The sequence below is a fragment of the Anomaloglossus baeobatrachus genome, chromosome 5 (genome assembly GCF_048569485.1).
Source record: "Anomaloglossus baeobatrachus isolate aAnoBae1 chromosome 5, aAnoBae1.hap1, whole genome shotgun sequence".
In the NCBI taxonomy this organism is placed as follows: Eukaryota; Metazoa; Chordata; class Amphibia; order Anura; family Aromobatidae; genus Anomaloglossus; species Anomaloglossus baeobatrachus.
In genome coordinates, this window is record NC_134357.1 from 563,937,091 (window position 1) to 563,957,199 (window position 20,109).

General features: G+C 46.5%; 1 protein-coding gene across 1 annotated transcript in view; it reads left to right on the top strand.

Annotated features, from left to right (window-relative positions):
- LOC142313025 (uncharacterized) overlaps positions 1-20,109 on the top strand; it is a 70,587-nt gene that overhangs the window by 10,660 nt on the left and 39,818 nt on the right. The window contains exons 2-4 of the mRNA XM_075352012.1: positions 13,234-13,322; positions 13,452-13,631; positions 13,713-13,836. Coding sequence (XP_075208127.1) covers positions 13,245-13,322; positions 13,452-13,631; positions 13,713-13,836 — 382 coding nt within the window. The 5' untranslated portion in view covers positions 13,234-13,244. The remainder of the gene's footprint in view (positions 1-13,233; positions 13,323-13,451; positions 13,632-13,712; positions 13,837-20,109) is intronic.

Below are 20,109 nucleotides of genomic sequence, written 5' to 3' on the forward strand. Positions count from 1 at the left end.
TTTGGAATTTTTTTGCCACTACGCCGTTTACCAATCAGATTAATTGATTTTATATTTTGATAGATCGGGCATTTCTGAACGCGGCGATACTAAATATGTGTATATTTATTTTTTAACCCTTTAATTTTCAATGGGGGGAAAGGGGGGTGATTTGAACTTTTTAGGTTTGTTTTTTTTTATTTTTTAAAATTTTAGTTTTTACTTTTTATTTTATTTTACTAGTCCCCCTAGGGGGCTACAGCGATGAGCAATCCGATCGCTATTATCTATCTGCTGATCACAGCTATACAGCTGTAAACAGCAGATACAGTCACTTTCTTTTTCCCTCTGCTCTCGGCCGAGGGAAAACGAAAGTGAAACTTCGTAGCTGCAGGCGTCATCACATGACCCTGTGCTACGATGGCAACCACCGATAGTCACGTGATCACGCACGTGACTTCCGGTGGGGGCGGCGGTAAGTAAAAAAACATGGCCGCGCGCATTTAGATCTTGCTGCCAGACTTTGGCAGCAAGATTTAAGGGGTTAATGGCCGTGGGTGGTTGAAAACAGCTGATGTGTGCCGACCGCCGCCTGCCCATGGCAGGGGGCGGGGCTTAACGGGACACACTCCATGACGGATATATCCGTCCATGGTCGGGAAGGGGTTAAAGGTAGGGTGTTGCGATTTTTTTTTTTTTTTTTTTTTGTAATTAGTGATTATGAAATCAAGTATTTTTAATACAAAATTAAACTCACTGTTTATTTTGTTTTTATTTAATTCTAGTGCTACTGAAGCACTGGAGGCTGCCATGCTGGATTTGCTGTGTGTTACGACGGTTACTCACCTCCTTTATGGCAGCCCCCAGGGCATAGACTGATAGTCGGACTCCGACCCCTAGGCTTATTACAGGAGAGCTCCCTGCTGTGACCTGGACGCGCCCCCTTGGCTGTCTAGATCACAGCAGAGGGAGGAGATCAGCGCCACTTTCTGCAGCTCACAGCGGTCATGCTGTGTGAACTTTTCCCCCTCTCACCCGTTCGGCCTGTGTGAGTAGTATACCGCCCCCACCTCCCCGCCGAATCTACAGTCTCCAATGACACCCCCACGCTCTCCCTCCATGGCCTGTCACCTGTCGGCCTGTGTGAGTAGTGAGACCGCCCCTTCTCCCCCCCCCCGGCCGCAGCGGGCGTGCATGTGGCAGAGCACTGTGTGCGCGCATGCGTGTGGCAGAGCATTTTGTGTGTGGTATGGCAGAGCATTGTGTGCGTGCGTAGAAGAGCATTGTGCGTGCATGGCAGAGCATTGTATGTGCATGCATGTGGCAGAGCATTTTGTGTGTGCGTGTGGCAGAGCATTGTGTGTGCGTGCGTGGCAGATCATTGTGTCAGCGTGCATGGCAGAGCATTGTGTCAGCATGCGTGCGGCAGAGCATTGTGTGCGTGCGTGGCAGAGCATTGTGTCAGCGTACGCTACAGAGCATTGGGTGTGTGTGCGTGGCAGAGCATTGGGTGTGTGTACGTGGCAGAGCATTGGGTGTGTGTGCGTGACAGAGCATTGGGTGCGCGTGCGTGGCAGAGCTGTTATGATCCGGAACCATGGAAGACCACCATAAATCATTAGTAAAAGGTGACAAGAGCATTGGCAACTAATCTGGCCGCCATCCCCTTACTAACCTTCACAACTAGAAGTAGCCGAGGGGTGAACTAACATCCTGTGCACCGCGAACCCTGCCGGAGAACTAGCTATCCTAAAGCTATCCTAAAGGAAGGAAAGATGAATAACTCTCTGCCTCAGAAAATAGATAAAGAATATCAAGCCCCCCCACATTCAAAGACTGCGGTGATATAGGAAAACACAATACACAGATGATAGGATTAGCAAAAGGTGAAGCCCTACTGACTAAATAGGACAGGACAGGAAAGGGACTGATGATGGCCGGAGAAAAACCCTGCAAAAATCCAAAAATCTGACAGTACAAAAAGCCCTCAGATCGCTAGATCTGAACTCCGTCCTATACCAGGCGCTCTTGTCATACCAATGAACAGAAAGCAGGAACCATTACAAATTCAAGAAGTAACAAACACATGGACTTATAGGAGCAACACTCCAAACATAGCTGCAGGAAGCTTCCCAGCTAAACAACTGAGAGGTAAGATCCCTGCATGCAAATAAACTGAAAACAACCACAGTAAATGACAAACTCAGATAAGATAAAAAAAGAACCAAACAACAAATAAAGAGCCAAGCACTTATCTGGGGTAGATGTGGTCTGGAGCAGGATGAAGAAGGCTGGTGAACAAAAAACAACTGACATCCGGCATAGCCTGCTATCAGACCAGGGTTTAAATAGGCAGAGAGTTAGCAATGGAAACGCCCATTGCTTAGCACACCTGGTCTCTGACCAAACCATTCCTGGCCACAAGAGGGAGCCTCACAGCAGCAAAAGCATAACTGACATTCACAAGAGTACCCCCCCCCCTTGAAGAGGGGTCACCGAGCCCTCACCAACACCACCAGGTCGCTCAGGATGAGCATGATGGAAGGCGCGAACTAACCTGTCCGCATGAATGTCAGAAGCCACAACCCAAGAGTTATCCTCCTGCCCATAACCCTTCCATTTCACAAGGTACTGAAGCTGTCGCCTACTGCAACTGGAATCCAGAATTTTTTCAACCTCATACTCCAGATCCCCTTGTACCAAAACAGGGTCAGGAGGCGCTGCTGCAGGAATTGTTGGCTCCACGTCTCTTCAACAAGGACTTATGGAAGACATGGTGAATCTTAAATTACACAGGCAGAGCCAAACAGAAAGATACAGGGTTGATAGTCTCCGAAATTTTATAAGGTCCAATAAATCTGGGCTTAAATTTAGGAGATGGAACTCTCATAGGAATATTTTTAGAGGACAACCACACCATGTCCCCCACTTTAAACCGGGGACCAACAGTCTGACGCCGGTTGGCAAATTTCTGGGCAGATTCTTGGGATTGAAACAATTTATCCACTACCCCCAAATCTGCTGCATTCTGTTTACCACCGAATCCACCCCTGGACAGTCAGACGCCTCAAGCTGCCTCGAGAGGAACCTAGGGTATTACCCAAAATTGCAGAAAAATGGGGACACCAATGTGGTAGAGCTAGCTCTATTGTTAAGGGGAAATTCAGCCAAAAGGCAAAAACGAAACCTAGTCATCCTGATCCGCAGAAACAAAACACCGTAAATAGGTCTCCAGGGTCTGCTTAGCACTTTCAGTTTGACCGTTGGTCTGAGGATGAAACGCCGAGGAGAAAGACAGCTGATCACCCAATTTGGAACAAAAAAATCCTCCAAAATCTGGATACAAACTGCACCCCTCTGTCAGAAACAATGTTTTCGGAAATACCATGCAAAAATCCAAAAACCTGATAATACAAAAAGCCCTCAGATCGCTAGATCTGAACTCTGTCCTATACCAGGTGCTCTTGCCATACCAATGAACAGAAAGCAGGAACCATTACAAATTCAAGAAGTAACAAACACATGGACTTATACAGTGCCTACAAGTAGTATTCAACCCCCTGCAGATTTAGCAGGTTTACACATTCGGAATTAACTTGGCATTGTGACATTTGGACTGTAGATCAGCCTGGAAGTGTAAAATGCACTGCAGCAAAAAAGAATGTTGTTGTTATTTTTTTTTTTTTTTTTTTAAATTGTGAAAAGTTTATTCAGAGGGTCATTTATTATTCAACCCCTCAAACCACAAGAATTCTGTTTGGTTCCCCTAAAGTATTAAGAAGTATTTCAGGCACAAAGAACAATGAGCTTCACATGTTTGGATTATCTCTTTTTCCAGCCTTTTCTGACTAATTAAGACCCTCCCCAAACTTGTGAACAGCACTCATACTTGGTCAACATGGGAAAGACAAAGGAGCATTCCAAGGCCATCAGAGACAAGATCGTGGAGGGTCACAAGGCTGGCAAGGGGTACAAAACCCTTTCCAAGGAGTTGGGCCTACCTGTCTCCACTGTTGGGAGCATCATCCGGAAGTGGAAGGCTTATGGAACTACTGTTAGCCTTCCACGGCCTGGACAGCCTTTGAAAATTTCCACCCGTGCCGAGGCCAGGCTTGTCCAAAGAGTCAAGGCTAACCCAAGGACAACAAGGAAGGAGCTCCGGGAATATCTCATTGCAGTGGGGACATTGGTTTCAGTCAATACCATAAGTAACGTACTCCACCGCAATGGTCTCCGTTCCAGACGAGCCCGTAAGGTACCTTTACTTTCAAAGCGTCATGTCAAGGCTCGTCTACAGTTTGCTCATGATCACTTGGAGGACTCTGAGACAGACTGGTTCAAGGTTCTCTGGTCTGATGAGACCAAGATCGAGATCTTTGGTGCCAACCACACACGTGACGTTTGGAGACTGGATGGCACTGCATATGACCCCAAGAATACCATCCCTACAGTCAAGCATGGTGGTGGCAGCATCATGCTGTGGGGCTGTTTCTCAGCCATGGGGCCTGGCCATCTGGTCCGCATCCATGGAAAGATGGATAGCACGGCCTACCTGGAGATTTTGGCCAAGAACCTCCGCTCCTCCATCAAGGATCTTAAGATGGGTCGTCATTTCATCTTCCAACAAGACAACGACCCAAAGCACACAGCTAAGAAAACCAAGGCCTGGTTCAAGAGGGAAAAAAATCAAGGTGTTGCAGTGGCCTAGTCAGTCTCCTGACCTTAACCCAATTGAAAACTTGTGGAAGGAGCTCAAGATTAAAGTCCACATGAGACACCCAAAGAACCTAGATAACTAGGAGAAGATCTGCATGGAGGAGTGGGCCAAGATAACTCCAGAGATCTGTGCCGGCCTGATCAGGTCTTATAAAAGACGATTATTAGCTGTAATTGCAAACAAGGGTTATTCCACAAAATATTAAACCTAGGGGTTGAATAATAATTGACCCACACTTTTATGTTGAAAATTTATTAAAATTTAACTGAGCAACATAACTTGTTGGTTTGTAAGATTTATGCATCTGTTAATAAATCCTACTCTTGTTTGAAGTTTACAGGCTCTAACTTATTTGCATCTTATCAAACCTGCTAAATCTGCAGGGGGTTGAATACTACTTGTAGGCACTGTAGGAGCAATACTCCAAACATAGCTGCAGGAAGCTTCCCAGCTAAGCAACTGAGAGGGAAGATCCCTGCATGCAAATAAACTGAAAACAACCACAGTAAATGACAAACTCAGATAAGATAAAAAAGAACCAAACAACAAATAAAGAGCCAAGCACTTATCTGGGGTAGATGTGGTCTGGAGCAGGATGAAGAAGGCTGGTGAACAAAAAACAACTGACATCCGGCATAGCCTGCTATCAGACCAGGGTTTAAATAGGCAGACAGTTAGCAATGGAAACGCCCATTGCTCAAAACACCTGGTCTTTGACCAAACCATTCCTGGCCTGGCCACAAGAGGGAGCCTCACAGAAGCAAAAGCATAACTGACATTCACAACACAGAGCATTGGGTGTGCGTGGCAGAGCATTGGGTGTGCGTGCATGGCAGAGCATTGTTTTGCCACGCACACACTGTGTGCATGCGTGTGGCAGAGCATTGTGTGTGCGCGTGCGTGGCAGAGCATTGTGTGTGTGTGCATGCGGCAGAGCATTTTGTGTGTGCGTGCGTGGCAGTGCATTATGTGTGCGTGGCAAAGCATTGTGTCAGCGTGCATGGCAGAGCATTGTGTATGTGTGCATGAGGCAGAGCATTATGCGTACGTGTGGCAGAGCATTATGTGTGCGTGGCAGAGCATTGTGTGTGCGTGCATGGCAGAGCATTGTTGGTGAGCGTGCGGCAGAGCACTGTGGGCGTGTGGCAGAGCATTTTGGGTGGTCGTGCCTGCAGAGCATTGCACAGTCATGCTGCTCGGTCACACACACAGTATATACACAGTGTTCACACGGTATATAGTGTATGTACATACAGTTTATAGTATATACACTCAGTACACGGTATATATTATATACACACGGTGGCTCCGCCTTCTTCATGATGCTCGGTCATACACACAGTATATACACAGTGTACATACGGTGTATAGTATATATACTCAGTACATGGTATATATTATAAACACGCTGGTTCCGCCTCCCTTATGCTGCTCGGTCACACAGTATATACACACTGTACACACAGTATATAGTATATACACACAGTACATGGTATATAGTATATACACACGCTGGCTCCACCTCCCTCATGCTGCTCGGTCACACACACAGTATATATACAGTGTTCATACGGTATACAGTATATACACACAGTATATAGTATATGCACACGATGGCTCCGCCTCCCTCATGCTGCTCGGTCACACAGTATATATACACACTGTACACATGGTATTTAGTATATACACTCAGTACACAGTATATACACACGTTGGCTCCACCTAACTCATGCTGCTCAGTCACTGTGATGGGGTATGCGGCAGAGGAGTAAGGGACGCCAGGCCGATGAACAATCCAACAAGATTTAATGAGGCAGGGAGCATAAACCATCCAATATTAAAATGGTTCTTTAGAGTCCACACAAAGGAAACAGATCCGGGGGCGCCACCCGGCAATGCGACGCCAAGGAAAATGTAACAGTCCTCAGATGAGTTCCCTAAATCCAGCAGCGTGGCAGATGATCCTCAATGTCCAATCGTCCATATACGGGCAAAAAGGAGCTGGCCTCAATCAGTTCCTCTTCCTTCACACAACAAAGCATAACTAAACTAAAAAAACATGTGGCTGAATCTCCCACCTCTCCTTAGATCCACCCCCTGGATAGGCAGAAGTGCTCAGATCCACCCCTTTAACATTTACTACTTGTAGCTTCTAGTTAGAAAGAAGTTCCTAGAACACAGTCTCCAGAGATTGTGTATTAGGGAAGCCTCCTGCAGAGGAGAACAATATATATGCAACCCCCCACCAGATCAAGGACAATAGCTACTGCTGAAGCCTGATTACAATATGGTACAGGCTAAAGGTGGCTTTACACACTGCAACATCGCAAACGACATCGCTGTAACGTCACCGGTTTTGTGACGTTACAGCGACCTCCCCAGCGACATTGCAGTGTGTGAAACACATCAGCGACCTGGCCCCTGCTGTGAAGTTGTGATCGCTACAAATCGTTCAGGACCATTCTTTGGTCCTTTGTTTCCCGCTGTGCAGCAAAGTTTTAGTGTGTAGAGGGGACTTTACAGCGACTTCGTTAGCGACTTCCCTTTCAAAAAGCTGCTTTACAACGTCCCCAATGACCAGCTAGGTCGTTCTACAGGTCCGAATCGCTGTTGCGTCGTTGCGCCAGGTTTGCCTGTTTGACAGCTCACCAGAGACTTTGTAGCGATCCCGGCCAGGTTGGGATCGCTGGTGGGATCGCTAGAAAGTTTGTGTGTAAAGGGGCCTTTAGGGGGATACACACACACTATATACACACTATATACACACACTGTAAATACAGTATATTGTATATACACAGTATATAGTATATGCACACTGTACATGGTATATAGTATATATACATGCTGGCTCCACCTCCTTCATGCTGCTCGGTCACACACACAGTTTATACACAGTGTACACACGGTATATAGTATATACATACAGTTTATAGTATATACACTCAGTACACGGTATATATTATATACACACAGTGGCTCTGCCTCTCTCATGCTGCTTGGTCACACAGTGTATACACACTACACACAGTATGTAGTGTATAGTACATGGTATATAGTATATACACATGCTGGCTCCGCCGTCCTCATCCTGGGTGATTGGTCACACACACAATATATACACAGTGTGTGTGTACACACACACACACACACACACACACACACACACACTGCGTGCATCCATGTGGCAGAGCATTGCGGGCGTGCATGTGGCAGAACATTGTTAGTAGGCGTGCATGCGGCAGAGCATTGCTGGACCGGGGCGTGCAGAGCATTATGTGAGTAGCACGATGTAGCTGTCCTTAGTGACACTTTAGACATTTGTGGTCACCAACAAAATGGCTCCGCACTGTGTCCCTACATTTCATTCTCTCTTATCTGTTGGAAACATCCAGATTGGAAGGGAGAGGTGACATCACACACAGGAGAACAGATTCTGCCCATTTTACTGCAGCTATAATCCAATTTCTAAGGCAATTTCTACAGTGGGATTTTTGTAGGATTTCAGCAGCTGCTCCCCCTAGTGTTTAAGAGTGGAAAATAGCAAACGTTTTAATTTTTTTTTTATATTTTGCTCAATTAAAAACAAATAATATTTAAACAAAACATTATTTTTTTGGGCACGACACCTTCCCTTTAAAACAGAGACTTCAGCCCTGTGTCTGTTATCTCAGTCTTTATTTGTTTACCTGCAATGTTAGCTTAACCCCCTTAATGACCGTGGGCAGTAATATTATGTCCTAGCAGTTAGGCTATGTGCGCACGTTGCGTAAATTCATGCAGTTATGCTGCGCTTTGTAGCGCAGCGTAACTGCTTGCGTCCTGCGTCCCCTGCACAGTCTATGGAGATTGTGCAGGGGCCGTGCGCACGTGGCGTTTTAGAGCGCAGCGCTTCAGCTACTGCCGAAGCGCTGCGCAAAAAGAAGTGACATGTCACTTCTTCCGTGCGCTTTGCCGGCAGCTCCTGCTCTGTCTATGGCAGGAGCTGCAGGCAGAGCGCACGATCTCGCCGGCACCATGCGCTTCAGAACGGAGCTTTTCAGCTGCGCTCTGAAGCGCACCTTTTACGGTGCTGGGCTAGTACGCAACGTGCGCACATACCCTTATAGTGTTAATCCCTGCGGGCTGCTGCAAGCAGCCTGCGGCGATCAGCGCACATCTCAGCTGATTTATACAGCTGACACGTGTGCCTAGAAGGTATGCATGGAATTGCTATCCGCCCGTGCCTTTTAACCCCTTAAATGGCGCAGTCAATATGTGACAGCGCCATTATAATAGCGATCGCGCTATAACTTTACTCACAGGCCCATACCGGAAGTTACAAGACGTGATCACGTGGATCCGGTGGTTGTCATGGTAGCAAAGGGTCATGCTCACATTACTTAGGTCCTGTAAGAAACAGTGAGTGCTGACTGTTACAAGAGATTAGCATTTCTCTCGGTCTGAGCGGTGATGCTTTGATCGGGAGAAATGAATGAGCGATCGGACAACTGATCGTTATAGTTCCCTAGGGGACCTAGTAAAATTATAAAAAGTTACAAAAAAAGTTTTAAGAAATTAAAAAATCTAAAAGTTTAAATCACCCCCCTCCCCTTTTCGTCTCATTGAAAATTAAAGGGTTAAAAAAATACACACATTTGATATCACCACGTTCAGAACCGCCTGATCTATGAAAATATAAAATCAATTAACCTAATCGGTAAACGGCGTAGCAGCAAAAAAATTCCTAACGCCAAAATTAAGTTTTTTGGTTGCCACAGATTTTGCGCTAAATGCAATAACCGTCAATCAAAATGTAGCATCTGCGCAAAAATAGTACCGTTAAAAACGACAGCTTGAGACGCAAAAAATATGCCATCGCTGAGCCATAGATCCTGAAAAATGAAACCACTACGGGTCGCGGAAAATGGCGCAAATCTTTTTTTTTTTTTAACCCTTAGATAAAAGTAAACCTATACATGTTTGGTATCTACGTACTCTTACCGACCTGAAGCATCACACCCATATATCAGTTTTACCATATAGGGAACACAGTGAATAAAATATCTCAAAAACAATCGTCCAATCGCATTTTTTTGCAATTTTTTCCGCATTTGGATTTTTTTGGCCATTTTCCAGTACACTATATGGTAAAACCCATGGTTGCATTTCAAAGTACAACTCGTTTCGCAAAAAAAGAGCCCTCACATGACCATGTTGACTGAAAACTAAAAAGTTGCCTCTCTTGGAAGAAGAATGGCAAAGCCTCTTACCATTAGTAGATCTCAGTGGCTTGTGAGGTAGAGTCCAAATCCACCCTCTTCTGTGCTTAGCAGCTTTGTCTATGGAAATGTGCACTGAAAGCCTGGTGTGGGTGGGTTGGTTTCTGTCCCAGTATAATCCTGGTAATGCATGAGGCTTCTATCTAATGAGGAACTGGTGGCAGACTACCGAACCGGCAAAACCCTGTTAAACTGGGGCTAGTGAAAAGGGTCTGTCGGGGTTGTGAGCAAGCGGAGTGTTGCGCGACCCTCTCTGTCTCTCGTCCCATGCCTCCCTGTGCCCATGTAAATAGGGGGTGTCTGTGCCAAGCGGACCTTACATACACCTTGGGGGCGCGGAGCATCACGTGTTGGTAGAAGTGACAAGGTCGTATCTCAAGGCTCCAACATATCAGAGACGTCAGGGTGTGGCTGTGAGGTGCACACACGGGTCTGCTCTGTACATCTCACGGCTCCGCTCCGTACACCTCGTACACATGCGGCTCCGCTCCGTACACCTCGTACACACAGGGCTCCACTCCGTACACCTCGTACACACACGGCTCTGCTCCGTACACCTCGTACACACACGGCTCCGCTCCGTACACCTCGTACACACACGGCTCCGCTCCGTACACCTCGTACACACACGGCTCCGCTCCGTACACCTCGTACACACACGGCTCCGCTCCGTACACCTCGTACACACACGGCTCTGCTCCGTACACCTCGTACACACACGGCTCTGCTCCGTACACCTCGTACACACACGGCTCTGCTCCGTACACCTCGTACACACACGGCTCCGCTCCGTACACCTCGTACACACACGGCTCCGCTCCGTACACCTCGTACACACACGGCTCCGTTCCGTACACCTCGTACACACACGGCTCCGTTCCGTACACCTTGTACACACACGGCTCTGCTCCGTACACCTCGTACAGACACGGCTCCGCTCCGTACACCTCGTACACACACGGCTCCGCTCCGTACACCTCGTACACACACGGCTCTGCTCCGTACACCTCGTACACACGCGGCTCCGCTCTGTACACCTCGTACACACACGGCTCCACTCCGTACACCTCGTACACACGCGGCGCCGCTCCGTACACCTCGTACACACGCGGCGCCGCTCCGTACACTTCGTACACACAAGGCTCTGCTACATCCACACTGTAAATCCCTCCTGACCCCACACATAAACTTCCCCTCATCCAGCACCATGACAACCAGCACAGCAGAGTCCTGCATACACTGAGGAGCTGATCATGTGACCCCTGACTCCTCCCCTCCATGTGACATCATCACAGGCCCTGGAAGCACAGAGCAGCCATATATCTAGTGTGCGGCTCTGCAGGTGGAGATGTGTGGAGATTCCCTGTTCTTCTCTATCAGGATTAGTCGTTATTCACACTCTCCTTCATTCTGTTTTTCTTTTCTGAGACATTAGTTTTTCATGGTGATTAAAAAAAAAAAAGTCTAATTTCTAGATATATGAAGTCCTCTACTAGATTTAGGGCTTATTCAGATGACTGTTCCATCTGTCCTGGTCAGTTCCCTTTTCTTTTCTTTGCAGACCCACAGACAGGACCCTCTCTTTTTAATGTCTTTTGTGTAGGATCGGATGGCACATGGTAGCACTTCCTTGTGCATCCGATCCTGCGCCGTATGTCCGTTCCATTATTATGGAACATGTCCTGTTCTGTTCTGTAATAATAGACTGTGACTCAATACAAGTCAATGGGTCTGCAAAATCCCCAGAAGCCGCACGGAAGAACTTCCGTGTGGCTTCCGTCGGGTGCCCCTGCAGTCTGTGTCCAGCTCCAGCCCTGTGGCTGCTCGCACTGCAGCCGCGGCGATGATGAGCGCTGCCGTCAGGAGGTTAGTAAAGTTCATTACCTGCGGTGATGAAGTCCTGGACTCCTGACGTCAGCGCTCATCACTGCTTTCTATGCCCGCCATATAAAAGACTGTGACTAGCAGTGACGTCATGAGCAGCTTGATATTTTTCTTGTAAACGCGGCGGTCATTGAACTCAGTGACCAGCGCTGACGTCGTGACCACAGGTAATGTACGTCACTAACCTCCTGAAGTCAGCGCTGGTTATGCCCTGCAGTGACCTGGGCTCACCTTATGATGTTACCTCAGGTCACTGCACTGCTCTCCCAGCCACTGGGGAACATTCTGTTCTTCATTGACTGGGACAGTGAGGATGGATCGTCGTGGGATCCCCTTATTGGATTACGCCGGACCCGGATTTGATTTTCTTTCCAATAAATTGGTGGAAGAGGGAATATTTTTGGGGAGTATTTTTTCAAATAAAAATTTGTTTGTAGTAATTTTTTTTTTCCCATTACTGATTGGGTTTGTGATATTGGGTATCTGATAGATGCCGTGTCATCACAACCCCAGGGTTTGATGCCAGGTGACATTATACAACTGGTATCAACACCATATATTACTCCATTTGCCACCGCACCAGGGCATCGGGATGCGCCACTTCTGGGGTGGCTGCGGCCTGCTATTTTTAGGCTGGGGAGTGTCCAAGAACCGCGGACCTCCCTAGTCTGAGAATTCCAGACCACAGCTGTCCGCTTTACCTTGGCTGGTGATCCAATTCGGAGGAAACGCCACGTTTTTTATTTTAAATGATTTATTTAATTTAAAATAACAGTATGGGGTGCCCTTGGTTTTGGATTACCAGCCAAGGTGAAGCTGCCAGCTGTGTTCTGCAGGCTGCAGCCGTCTGTTTCAACCGAGTTGGCTACAAAAAATAGGGGGGACCCCACGTTTTTTGGTTTTTTTTTTAAATTATTTATTTTTTAGCTAAATACAAGGCTAAGGACCCTTTAGTTATTTATGTCTTCCTCATCTACTATCTATATATCCCTCTAGCTATCTCTCTATCTATCTATCTATTCATTCCTTTCTCTCTCTAGTCATCCCTCTCTCTCTATATATCTATCCATCCATTTAACTAGCTGTTTCCGTTTTTTGCGGTCTGCAAAAAACAGACGGCACACAAATGACACACGGATGACACACGGCCCGTGAACGGAACGGATGTCAGACTGATGCCAAAGGGATGCATTCGTGAAAAAACAGTACCGTTTTTTGCTGACCGCAAAAACAGGACGGTCGTGTGAATGTAGCCTTATACTGACGTCATTACTCCAGGATTTCTTTTGCACTATATATGTTATCACATCCTCTCATTCTCTTCTCATTTTGGATATTATTATTATTCGGTTATTATTACATAAGATACTAAAAATGAATCTATATAATTTTCAGAACTATCATGGATGGAAAGAGACAGAGACAAGATGGCGGAGAGGATATTACACCTCACCCTAGAGATCCTCTTCCGGCTTACTGGAGAGGTGAGAGATTCTGATGATGTCACATTACATCATTCTTATCTATGGGAATAACAGATGGACAGAACTGGAGAGGTGAGGACTCTGGAAATGTCTGGAGTGAGATTTCTTACTGTGTCTCTCCATAACCAGGATTACACAGTAGTGAAGAAGACCTCTAGTGAGCGCTGTCAGGCCCCTGTGTCTGAGGGATGGGGAAGACCCCTGAGCCCAATCACGGGGCCTCCACCTCACCCCCCGATACATGAGGATATCAATGACCAGAAGATCCTAGACCTCACCTACAAGATGATTGAGCTGCTGACTGGAGAGGTGACACTGCTGGGAATGCTGGGACATTATACAGTAACGCTATGAAGGGATCGGGGGTGACGGTATCATTGTATGTGTCAGGTTCCTATAAGGTGTCAGGACGTCACCGTCTATTTCTCCATGGAGGAGTGGGAGTATTTAGAAGGACACAAAGATCTGTACAAGGACGTCATGATGGAGGTTCCCCAGCCCCTCACATCACCAGGTAATAGACAGAACTAAAAACACACGGCCTATAATTATCTTTATGTAAGGAATGAATTCAATCCCTGGGTCCTGATTCCTCTGTGCACAGCATCGTGCACAGCTGCTCTGTTGTGTTTTCCTGGGCTACTGGGCAGGTTGATTGACAGCGCAGGCTTCCATGCTTGTTTTCAGAGGTGCTGATTGCTCATGTGTTTCATCTTCTTGATTATTGCTCTGCTTCTTTACTGAGTATGCTCTCCCAGAACCTTGCCAGTCGTTCATTTTGGTTCAGTAGTTGTGCTCTTGGCCTGTGTTTCTGCATGTGTTCTGATCTCTGTTTTATTTGACCCTGGACTGTTGTTTGACTCTTTTCTGACCGCTGCTTGTTTCTGTCATGACCTCCTGGCTTTAGACTGCGGACCGTTACTTGACCATGTTTCTGTTTACTCCTTGAATCCATTACGTGCCTTCTTGGAATTCTGACCCTCGGATTGTGACCTGACTACGCCTTTGTGTACTCCCTGTATCCATAAGTGTCCTCCTGTTACCAGACCCCGGCTTTCCTGACTACTCTTCCATTTGTACAACTCGTAAGTAGTGACTGCATTACATTACGACTGGCCTGCCTTTTTTTTTTTTTTTTTTTCTTCTCCCATGGATCCAGTATGCACTCTGTAGACAGATGGCAAACCTGACTCATGTAGTACAAGGATCTAATCCATGGAGAATCAGAAGTTAGAATCTTCTCAGACTCAGTAGTATGGGCAGTTTTCTAGTACGTTGGGCACGTCTAAGTACCCCTCACTACCTACTGTAGTCATGACGCCTGGACTGACTGATGTACAATTGAGCTCCCTCGAACTCGTGGTGGTGCTCCCTGTTACGTTTTTAGTGGACTTCAAAGTGGAGAGGGAGAAGGGGTTAAACCCGCACAATCCGCCAGTAATCCAGAAGGAGATGTTGATAAATTAAACAATCTTTTATTCCATGGGTCTACGCGTTTCAAGGTCTAAGACCTCTTCTTCAGGACCAGTAAATCAAAGGTGTTTATCAACATCTCCTTCTGGATTACTGGCGGATTGCGCGGGTTTAACCCCTTCTCCCTCTCCACTTTGAAGTCTGAAACACGTGGGGCCGCTGCAGCTGCCATTATCTCATGCTCTCTGTGGTGGTTGTGACCTCTCACAACCTCAATCGGTGAGTGCATTTACCATTTGCTAACCGTGTGTTTTATCTGGTAAAACCCTATCAGCGCTTCTCTTTTCTAGTTTATCTACATTTTTAGTGGAGAAAGACCAATTCAGAATTTTCAGAGAGCGCTGTAAATTATTTTTTACCTTACAGCCACGATCGTCAGGGAATGAGTCCCAGTGGGTGGGAATTGTTATGTCCCTTTTAAGAAGGGTCCTCAGACATGGGCATTTTCTTTGTCCCCATTAGCCCCAGAACAGTCTTCTGTTGACGCCTTTTTTGATGCTTTGGGGTTGATAGATTTCGAACCTGACAGAGTCCAGGTGGCAGAGGCAAAGCTCATGAACTTGACACAGGTAGGCCGCACCGCTGAGCAGATGACCCATTGTCGGCACTCAGAACTATAATGAAGTTCTATGGAATGACGCAGCCCTCAGGTGTCAGATTCACAGCGGCCTTTCAGATACGTTAAAGGGCGTTCTGGCTTTCTACTTTCCACTTGGTTCATTGAGGGAGGCCAGGACTCAGGCTATCCGAATGTATCGCAGGATTCAGGAAAGACGTGAGGCTTGACAGGAGGTTCCCTTCAGTCCTCCCAGTGTTGATCATCTACCTGAGGCAAAACCCATGGAAGTTGGTGCAGCCAGTCCTAGAGACAAGGAGAGAAGACGACGTCGCGATTTTGGATTTCCATTGCGGTCGCGCTTGACATTTTCAGAAGGACTGCTTGGTATTCCCCCCCCCCTCCCCCAGCAGACAAGCTATCAGGAGATGCCTAAGTCTGGGTGATTATCGTGGTCGTCACCCAGACTTCCAGGTACCTCTTAACTCCTCAGATAAAGTGCTAATGAATCTGGAATTACTTCTTGAGAACCAATCTGTATCAGCATTCGCTTTCATTGACTGTGGGTCCGCAGCTAACTTTATTAATTCTGGACTGGTTATGAAACTTGGTTTAGGGACAGTTAGATTGTAACCCATTCAGATTGTTGCCATTGACAAGACTCGTTACTCCAGAATCTGATCCAGTTTTCAACTCTGGAATTCATACTCAAAGTGGGATCTCTTCATACCAAGGTCATCTCCTGTTATGTGATGGATAATTTACCTGCGGGGTTGGCATTGAGAATCCCTTGGCTATATATGCATAACCCTGTCAATGATTGGCATCAGAGGGATAGTGTTAAATGGGGATCTTATTGTCATGAGTAATTCTCAATTCTGTTCAGGTTTTCTCTGCTAGCCCGGAGGGTCTTCCGGAGTACCTGAAGGATTTCAGAGATATTTTCTCTGAAAAAGAGGCAGAGATTTTACCTCCCCATCGCCCTTATGATTGTGCTATCAACCTTGTCCCTAATGCCATATTGCCTAAAGCTCGTCTGTATAATTTGTCTGGCCCTGAGCGGGCTGCCATGAACGCATACATATGCAAACGTTTATGGAAAGGGCATATTTGTCCTCCTCTCCTGTAGCTGCTGGATTTTTCTTTGTAAAAAAAAAACAACAAATGGAGGACTCCGTCCCTGCCTCAATTTCCGTGATTTGAATAAAGTAACGATTAAAAATACATATCCGCTTCCACTTATCCCTGACTTATATAATCAGCTTACTGGGGCCAAATGGTTTTCTAAACTGGATCGTAGAAAGGCTTATAATTTAATACGCATCCGGGAGGGTGATGAGTGGATGACAGCATTTTTAATGTCCAAGGGTCTGTTTGACAATATTGTCATGCCTTTAGGACTGAGCAATGCACCTGCTGTTTTTCAAAACTTTATGAACAATATTTTTTCTGATTACATTGGAAGGTTTATTGTGGTTTATCTGGAGGATATTTTAAGTTTTTTCACCTGATTCGGATTCTCATTATGGATATATCATACTGTTCTACAAAGGCTTAGAGAAAATTCTTTGTTTGCTAAGGCTAAGTTCACATTTCCGCTAAAATGTATCAGTCTTAATCTGCTGCTATGGTAAACGACGGAATCCGTTTAGCGGATTCCGTTGTGTCCTATAGACTTGCATTAGTGGCGGATTGCGACTGATGACCGTGCGTTGCGTCCGCTGCGTCGCGGTCCGTCGTTTTTTTGACTGACCGCTGGGCGGGGAGCAACGCAGAATGTAACGTTTTTCTGGCCGTCAAAATTGACGCACCGCGCAGGAATTCGCCGCCATCCGTCAGGCTTGTAATGTATGTCTATGGTGCTGGATTCCGTCGTAATCTGTCTTATGACGGAATCCAGCGCTGGATTCCGTCATGCTCTACTGAGCATGCCCAGCAGGTTTGGCACACCCACTGGGCTGTCCCAAACACAAACGGATCATGACTGATCCGTCAAAAATCGGACGCACAGCGGATGCAACGGATCAGTTTTTTCACAGGATTCCTGTGAAAGGAATCCTGTGAAAAACACATTAGTTGCATCAGTTGACAACTTAAAAACAACTGATCCGTTGCTGACGGACCTGACGGATTTAAAACAACGGAAGTGTGAACCTAGCCTAAGTTAGAAAAATGTACATTTGCTGTCCATGAAATCTCATTCCTAGGGTTCATTGTGTCTACATTTGCATTTAAAATCGAACCTGGGAAGGTGCAAGTCATAAGGCTAGTTTCACACTTGCGTTGGACGGCTTCCGTAGCATTGCGTTGTGTGACGGATGGAACGGATGCATTGCATATAGTGGCACAACGCAATGTTACGGATCGTACAAAATAACGGAAAGCGTTATTTATTTATTTTTTTTTCTTCTTTACAGTACCGGCAGCCGACTATTGTGAACGATCAGCTGAGCGCTATAACATGCCGGCGGCCGGGCGATCAGCCGATTGCCCTGACATGCCGGCGGCCGAGCGCTCAGCTGAGTGCCATGACATGCCGGCGGCCGAGCGCTCAGCTGAGTGTCCTGACATGCCGGCGGCCGAGCGCTCAGCTGAGTGCCCTGACATGCCGGCGGCCGAGCGCTCAGCTGAGTGCCCTGACATGCCGGCGGCCGGGGCGATCAGCTGAGTGCCCTGACATGCCGGCGGCCGAGCGCTCAGCTGAGTGCCCTGACATGCCGGCGGCCGGGCGATCAGCTGAGTACCCTGACATGCCGGCGGCCGAGCGCTCAGCTGAACGTTCGGCCACCGAGAAATAAAATAAAGTTTGTGATTAAAAAAAAAAAAAAAAAAAAGAGAGCATGCGCAGTGAAAAATAAAGGTTTCCGCTGCTCAAAAAAACGTTACATGCAGCGTTCCATCCGCCCGGCGCAGCGTCAAAATAACGACGCTGCGTCGTCCAGCGGATGCAACGCTGACACTTGCGTTACAGTGCGTCGTCCATACAAGTCTATGGAGAATAGAGCAGTGCGTTAACGGACTGCGCTATTCTCCATAGTGACGGACTGCGCTGAACGCAAGTGTGAAAGTAGCCTAATTTGATTGGGTCTAACCTAGCGACCTTAAAGCATTTTTAACGTTTTCTGGGGTTTGCCAATTACTACAGAAAATTTATTAAGGTTTTTTTTTCAGATCGTTAAACCTCTGATCTCATGCGTAAGTGGTAGGATCTGAGGGTTTGGTCACCTGAGGCTGTTGGGTCCTTTCATAAGTTGAAAAAATGTTTTATGTCTGCTCCGGTTCATATTTAGCCAGACCTCATGAGGCCGTTCACGATGGAAGTGGATGCTTCTGAAGTTGGAGTAGGGGCTGTATTGTCTCAAGGCCCTACAACATTAACCAACTTGCGGCCATGTGCCTTTTTCTCAAAAATATTCTCGCCTGCAGAAAGAAATTATGATGTTGGAAATCGTCAGCTGCTTGCTATAAAACTTGCGTTTGAAGAATGAAGACATTTTTTGGTAGATGCTGTTCATCAAATCACGGTTGTGATCGACCATAAAAATGTAGCTTATAATGAGTCAGCCAAACGGTTTACCCCTAGACAGGCCAGGTGGTCATTATTTTTCTCTAGATTTAATTTTTCAATCACTTTCAGGCCAGGGTCTAAGAACGTGAAGTCTGACGCTTTGTCACATAGTCTGGATTTTGTATCTCCTCCAGAACCTCCATCCTCAATTCTTCCCCAGAGTATTGTAATTGTCATGGTGTCCTTAGAGTTGGAGGCAGAGATTCGTGATGCTCAGTCGTTGGCTCTTTCCACTACTCCAGAGTCCAAGTTGATTGTTCCTTTATACCTACCTAAGATTGCGTTTGTTGCAGGAATTTCACAACTCTGTGTTGAGTGGTCATCTTGTAGTCACGGCCACCCAGAAGGCTATTTCCCGGCTTTTCTGGTGGTCATCCATCTATAATGTTGTTAACGATTTTGTATCCGCTTGTGAAACCTGCGCACAAGCTAAAGTAAGTCGTAACTGGCTGGCCGAGGAATTGGCTCCATTACCAATTCCTGAAAGGCCGTGAATCCATTTGTCCATGGATTTCATTACTGACTTACCTTTATTTGGTGGGAGGACTGTTATTTGGGTAGTAGTTGACCGATTAAGTAAACAAGTTCACTTAGTTCCATTATCAATTGCATGGATTTCCCCTGAATATCGTGTCTGATAGGGGGTGCAATTCATTTCTAAATTTTGGAGGACGTTCTGTAAAAGATTGGGCACTGATGTGTTATTTTCCTCTGCTTATCACCCTGAAACCAACGGGCAGACTGCGAGGACAAATCAGTCATTGGAACAACTTTTAAGGTGTTTTGTTGCGGCTCAGCAGGAGGGCTGATGCTCGTTCTTAGCTCTTGCAGATTTTGCCTTCAACAGTCGGGGCAATCAAGTCTAATGGAATCTCGCCTTTCTTCTGTAATTATGGTTTTCATCTCCATTTTGAAGAATTCTCTAGGATACGTTCTTGGTGTCCTGGAGGAGACGTAGGGGATGTCTGGAGGGAGGTACAAAAGAATATTGGGGTTGTCCAATTTCGCCAGAAGCGAAAGGCTGATATGAAACGTTCTTTTGCTCCCGTCTTTACGGTGGGAGATAAGGTGTGGTTGTCTTCTAAGAATATTAACCTCAAAGTACCCTCGACAAAGTTGGGTCTTAAATTTATTGGGCCATATGAGATCTTATCATATTGGGTCAATCCAGTTGCCTTTAGACTGAGACT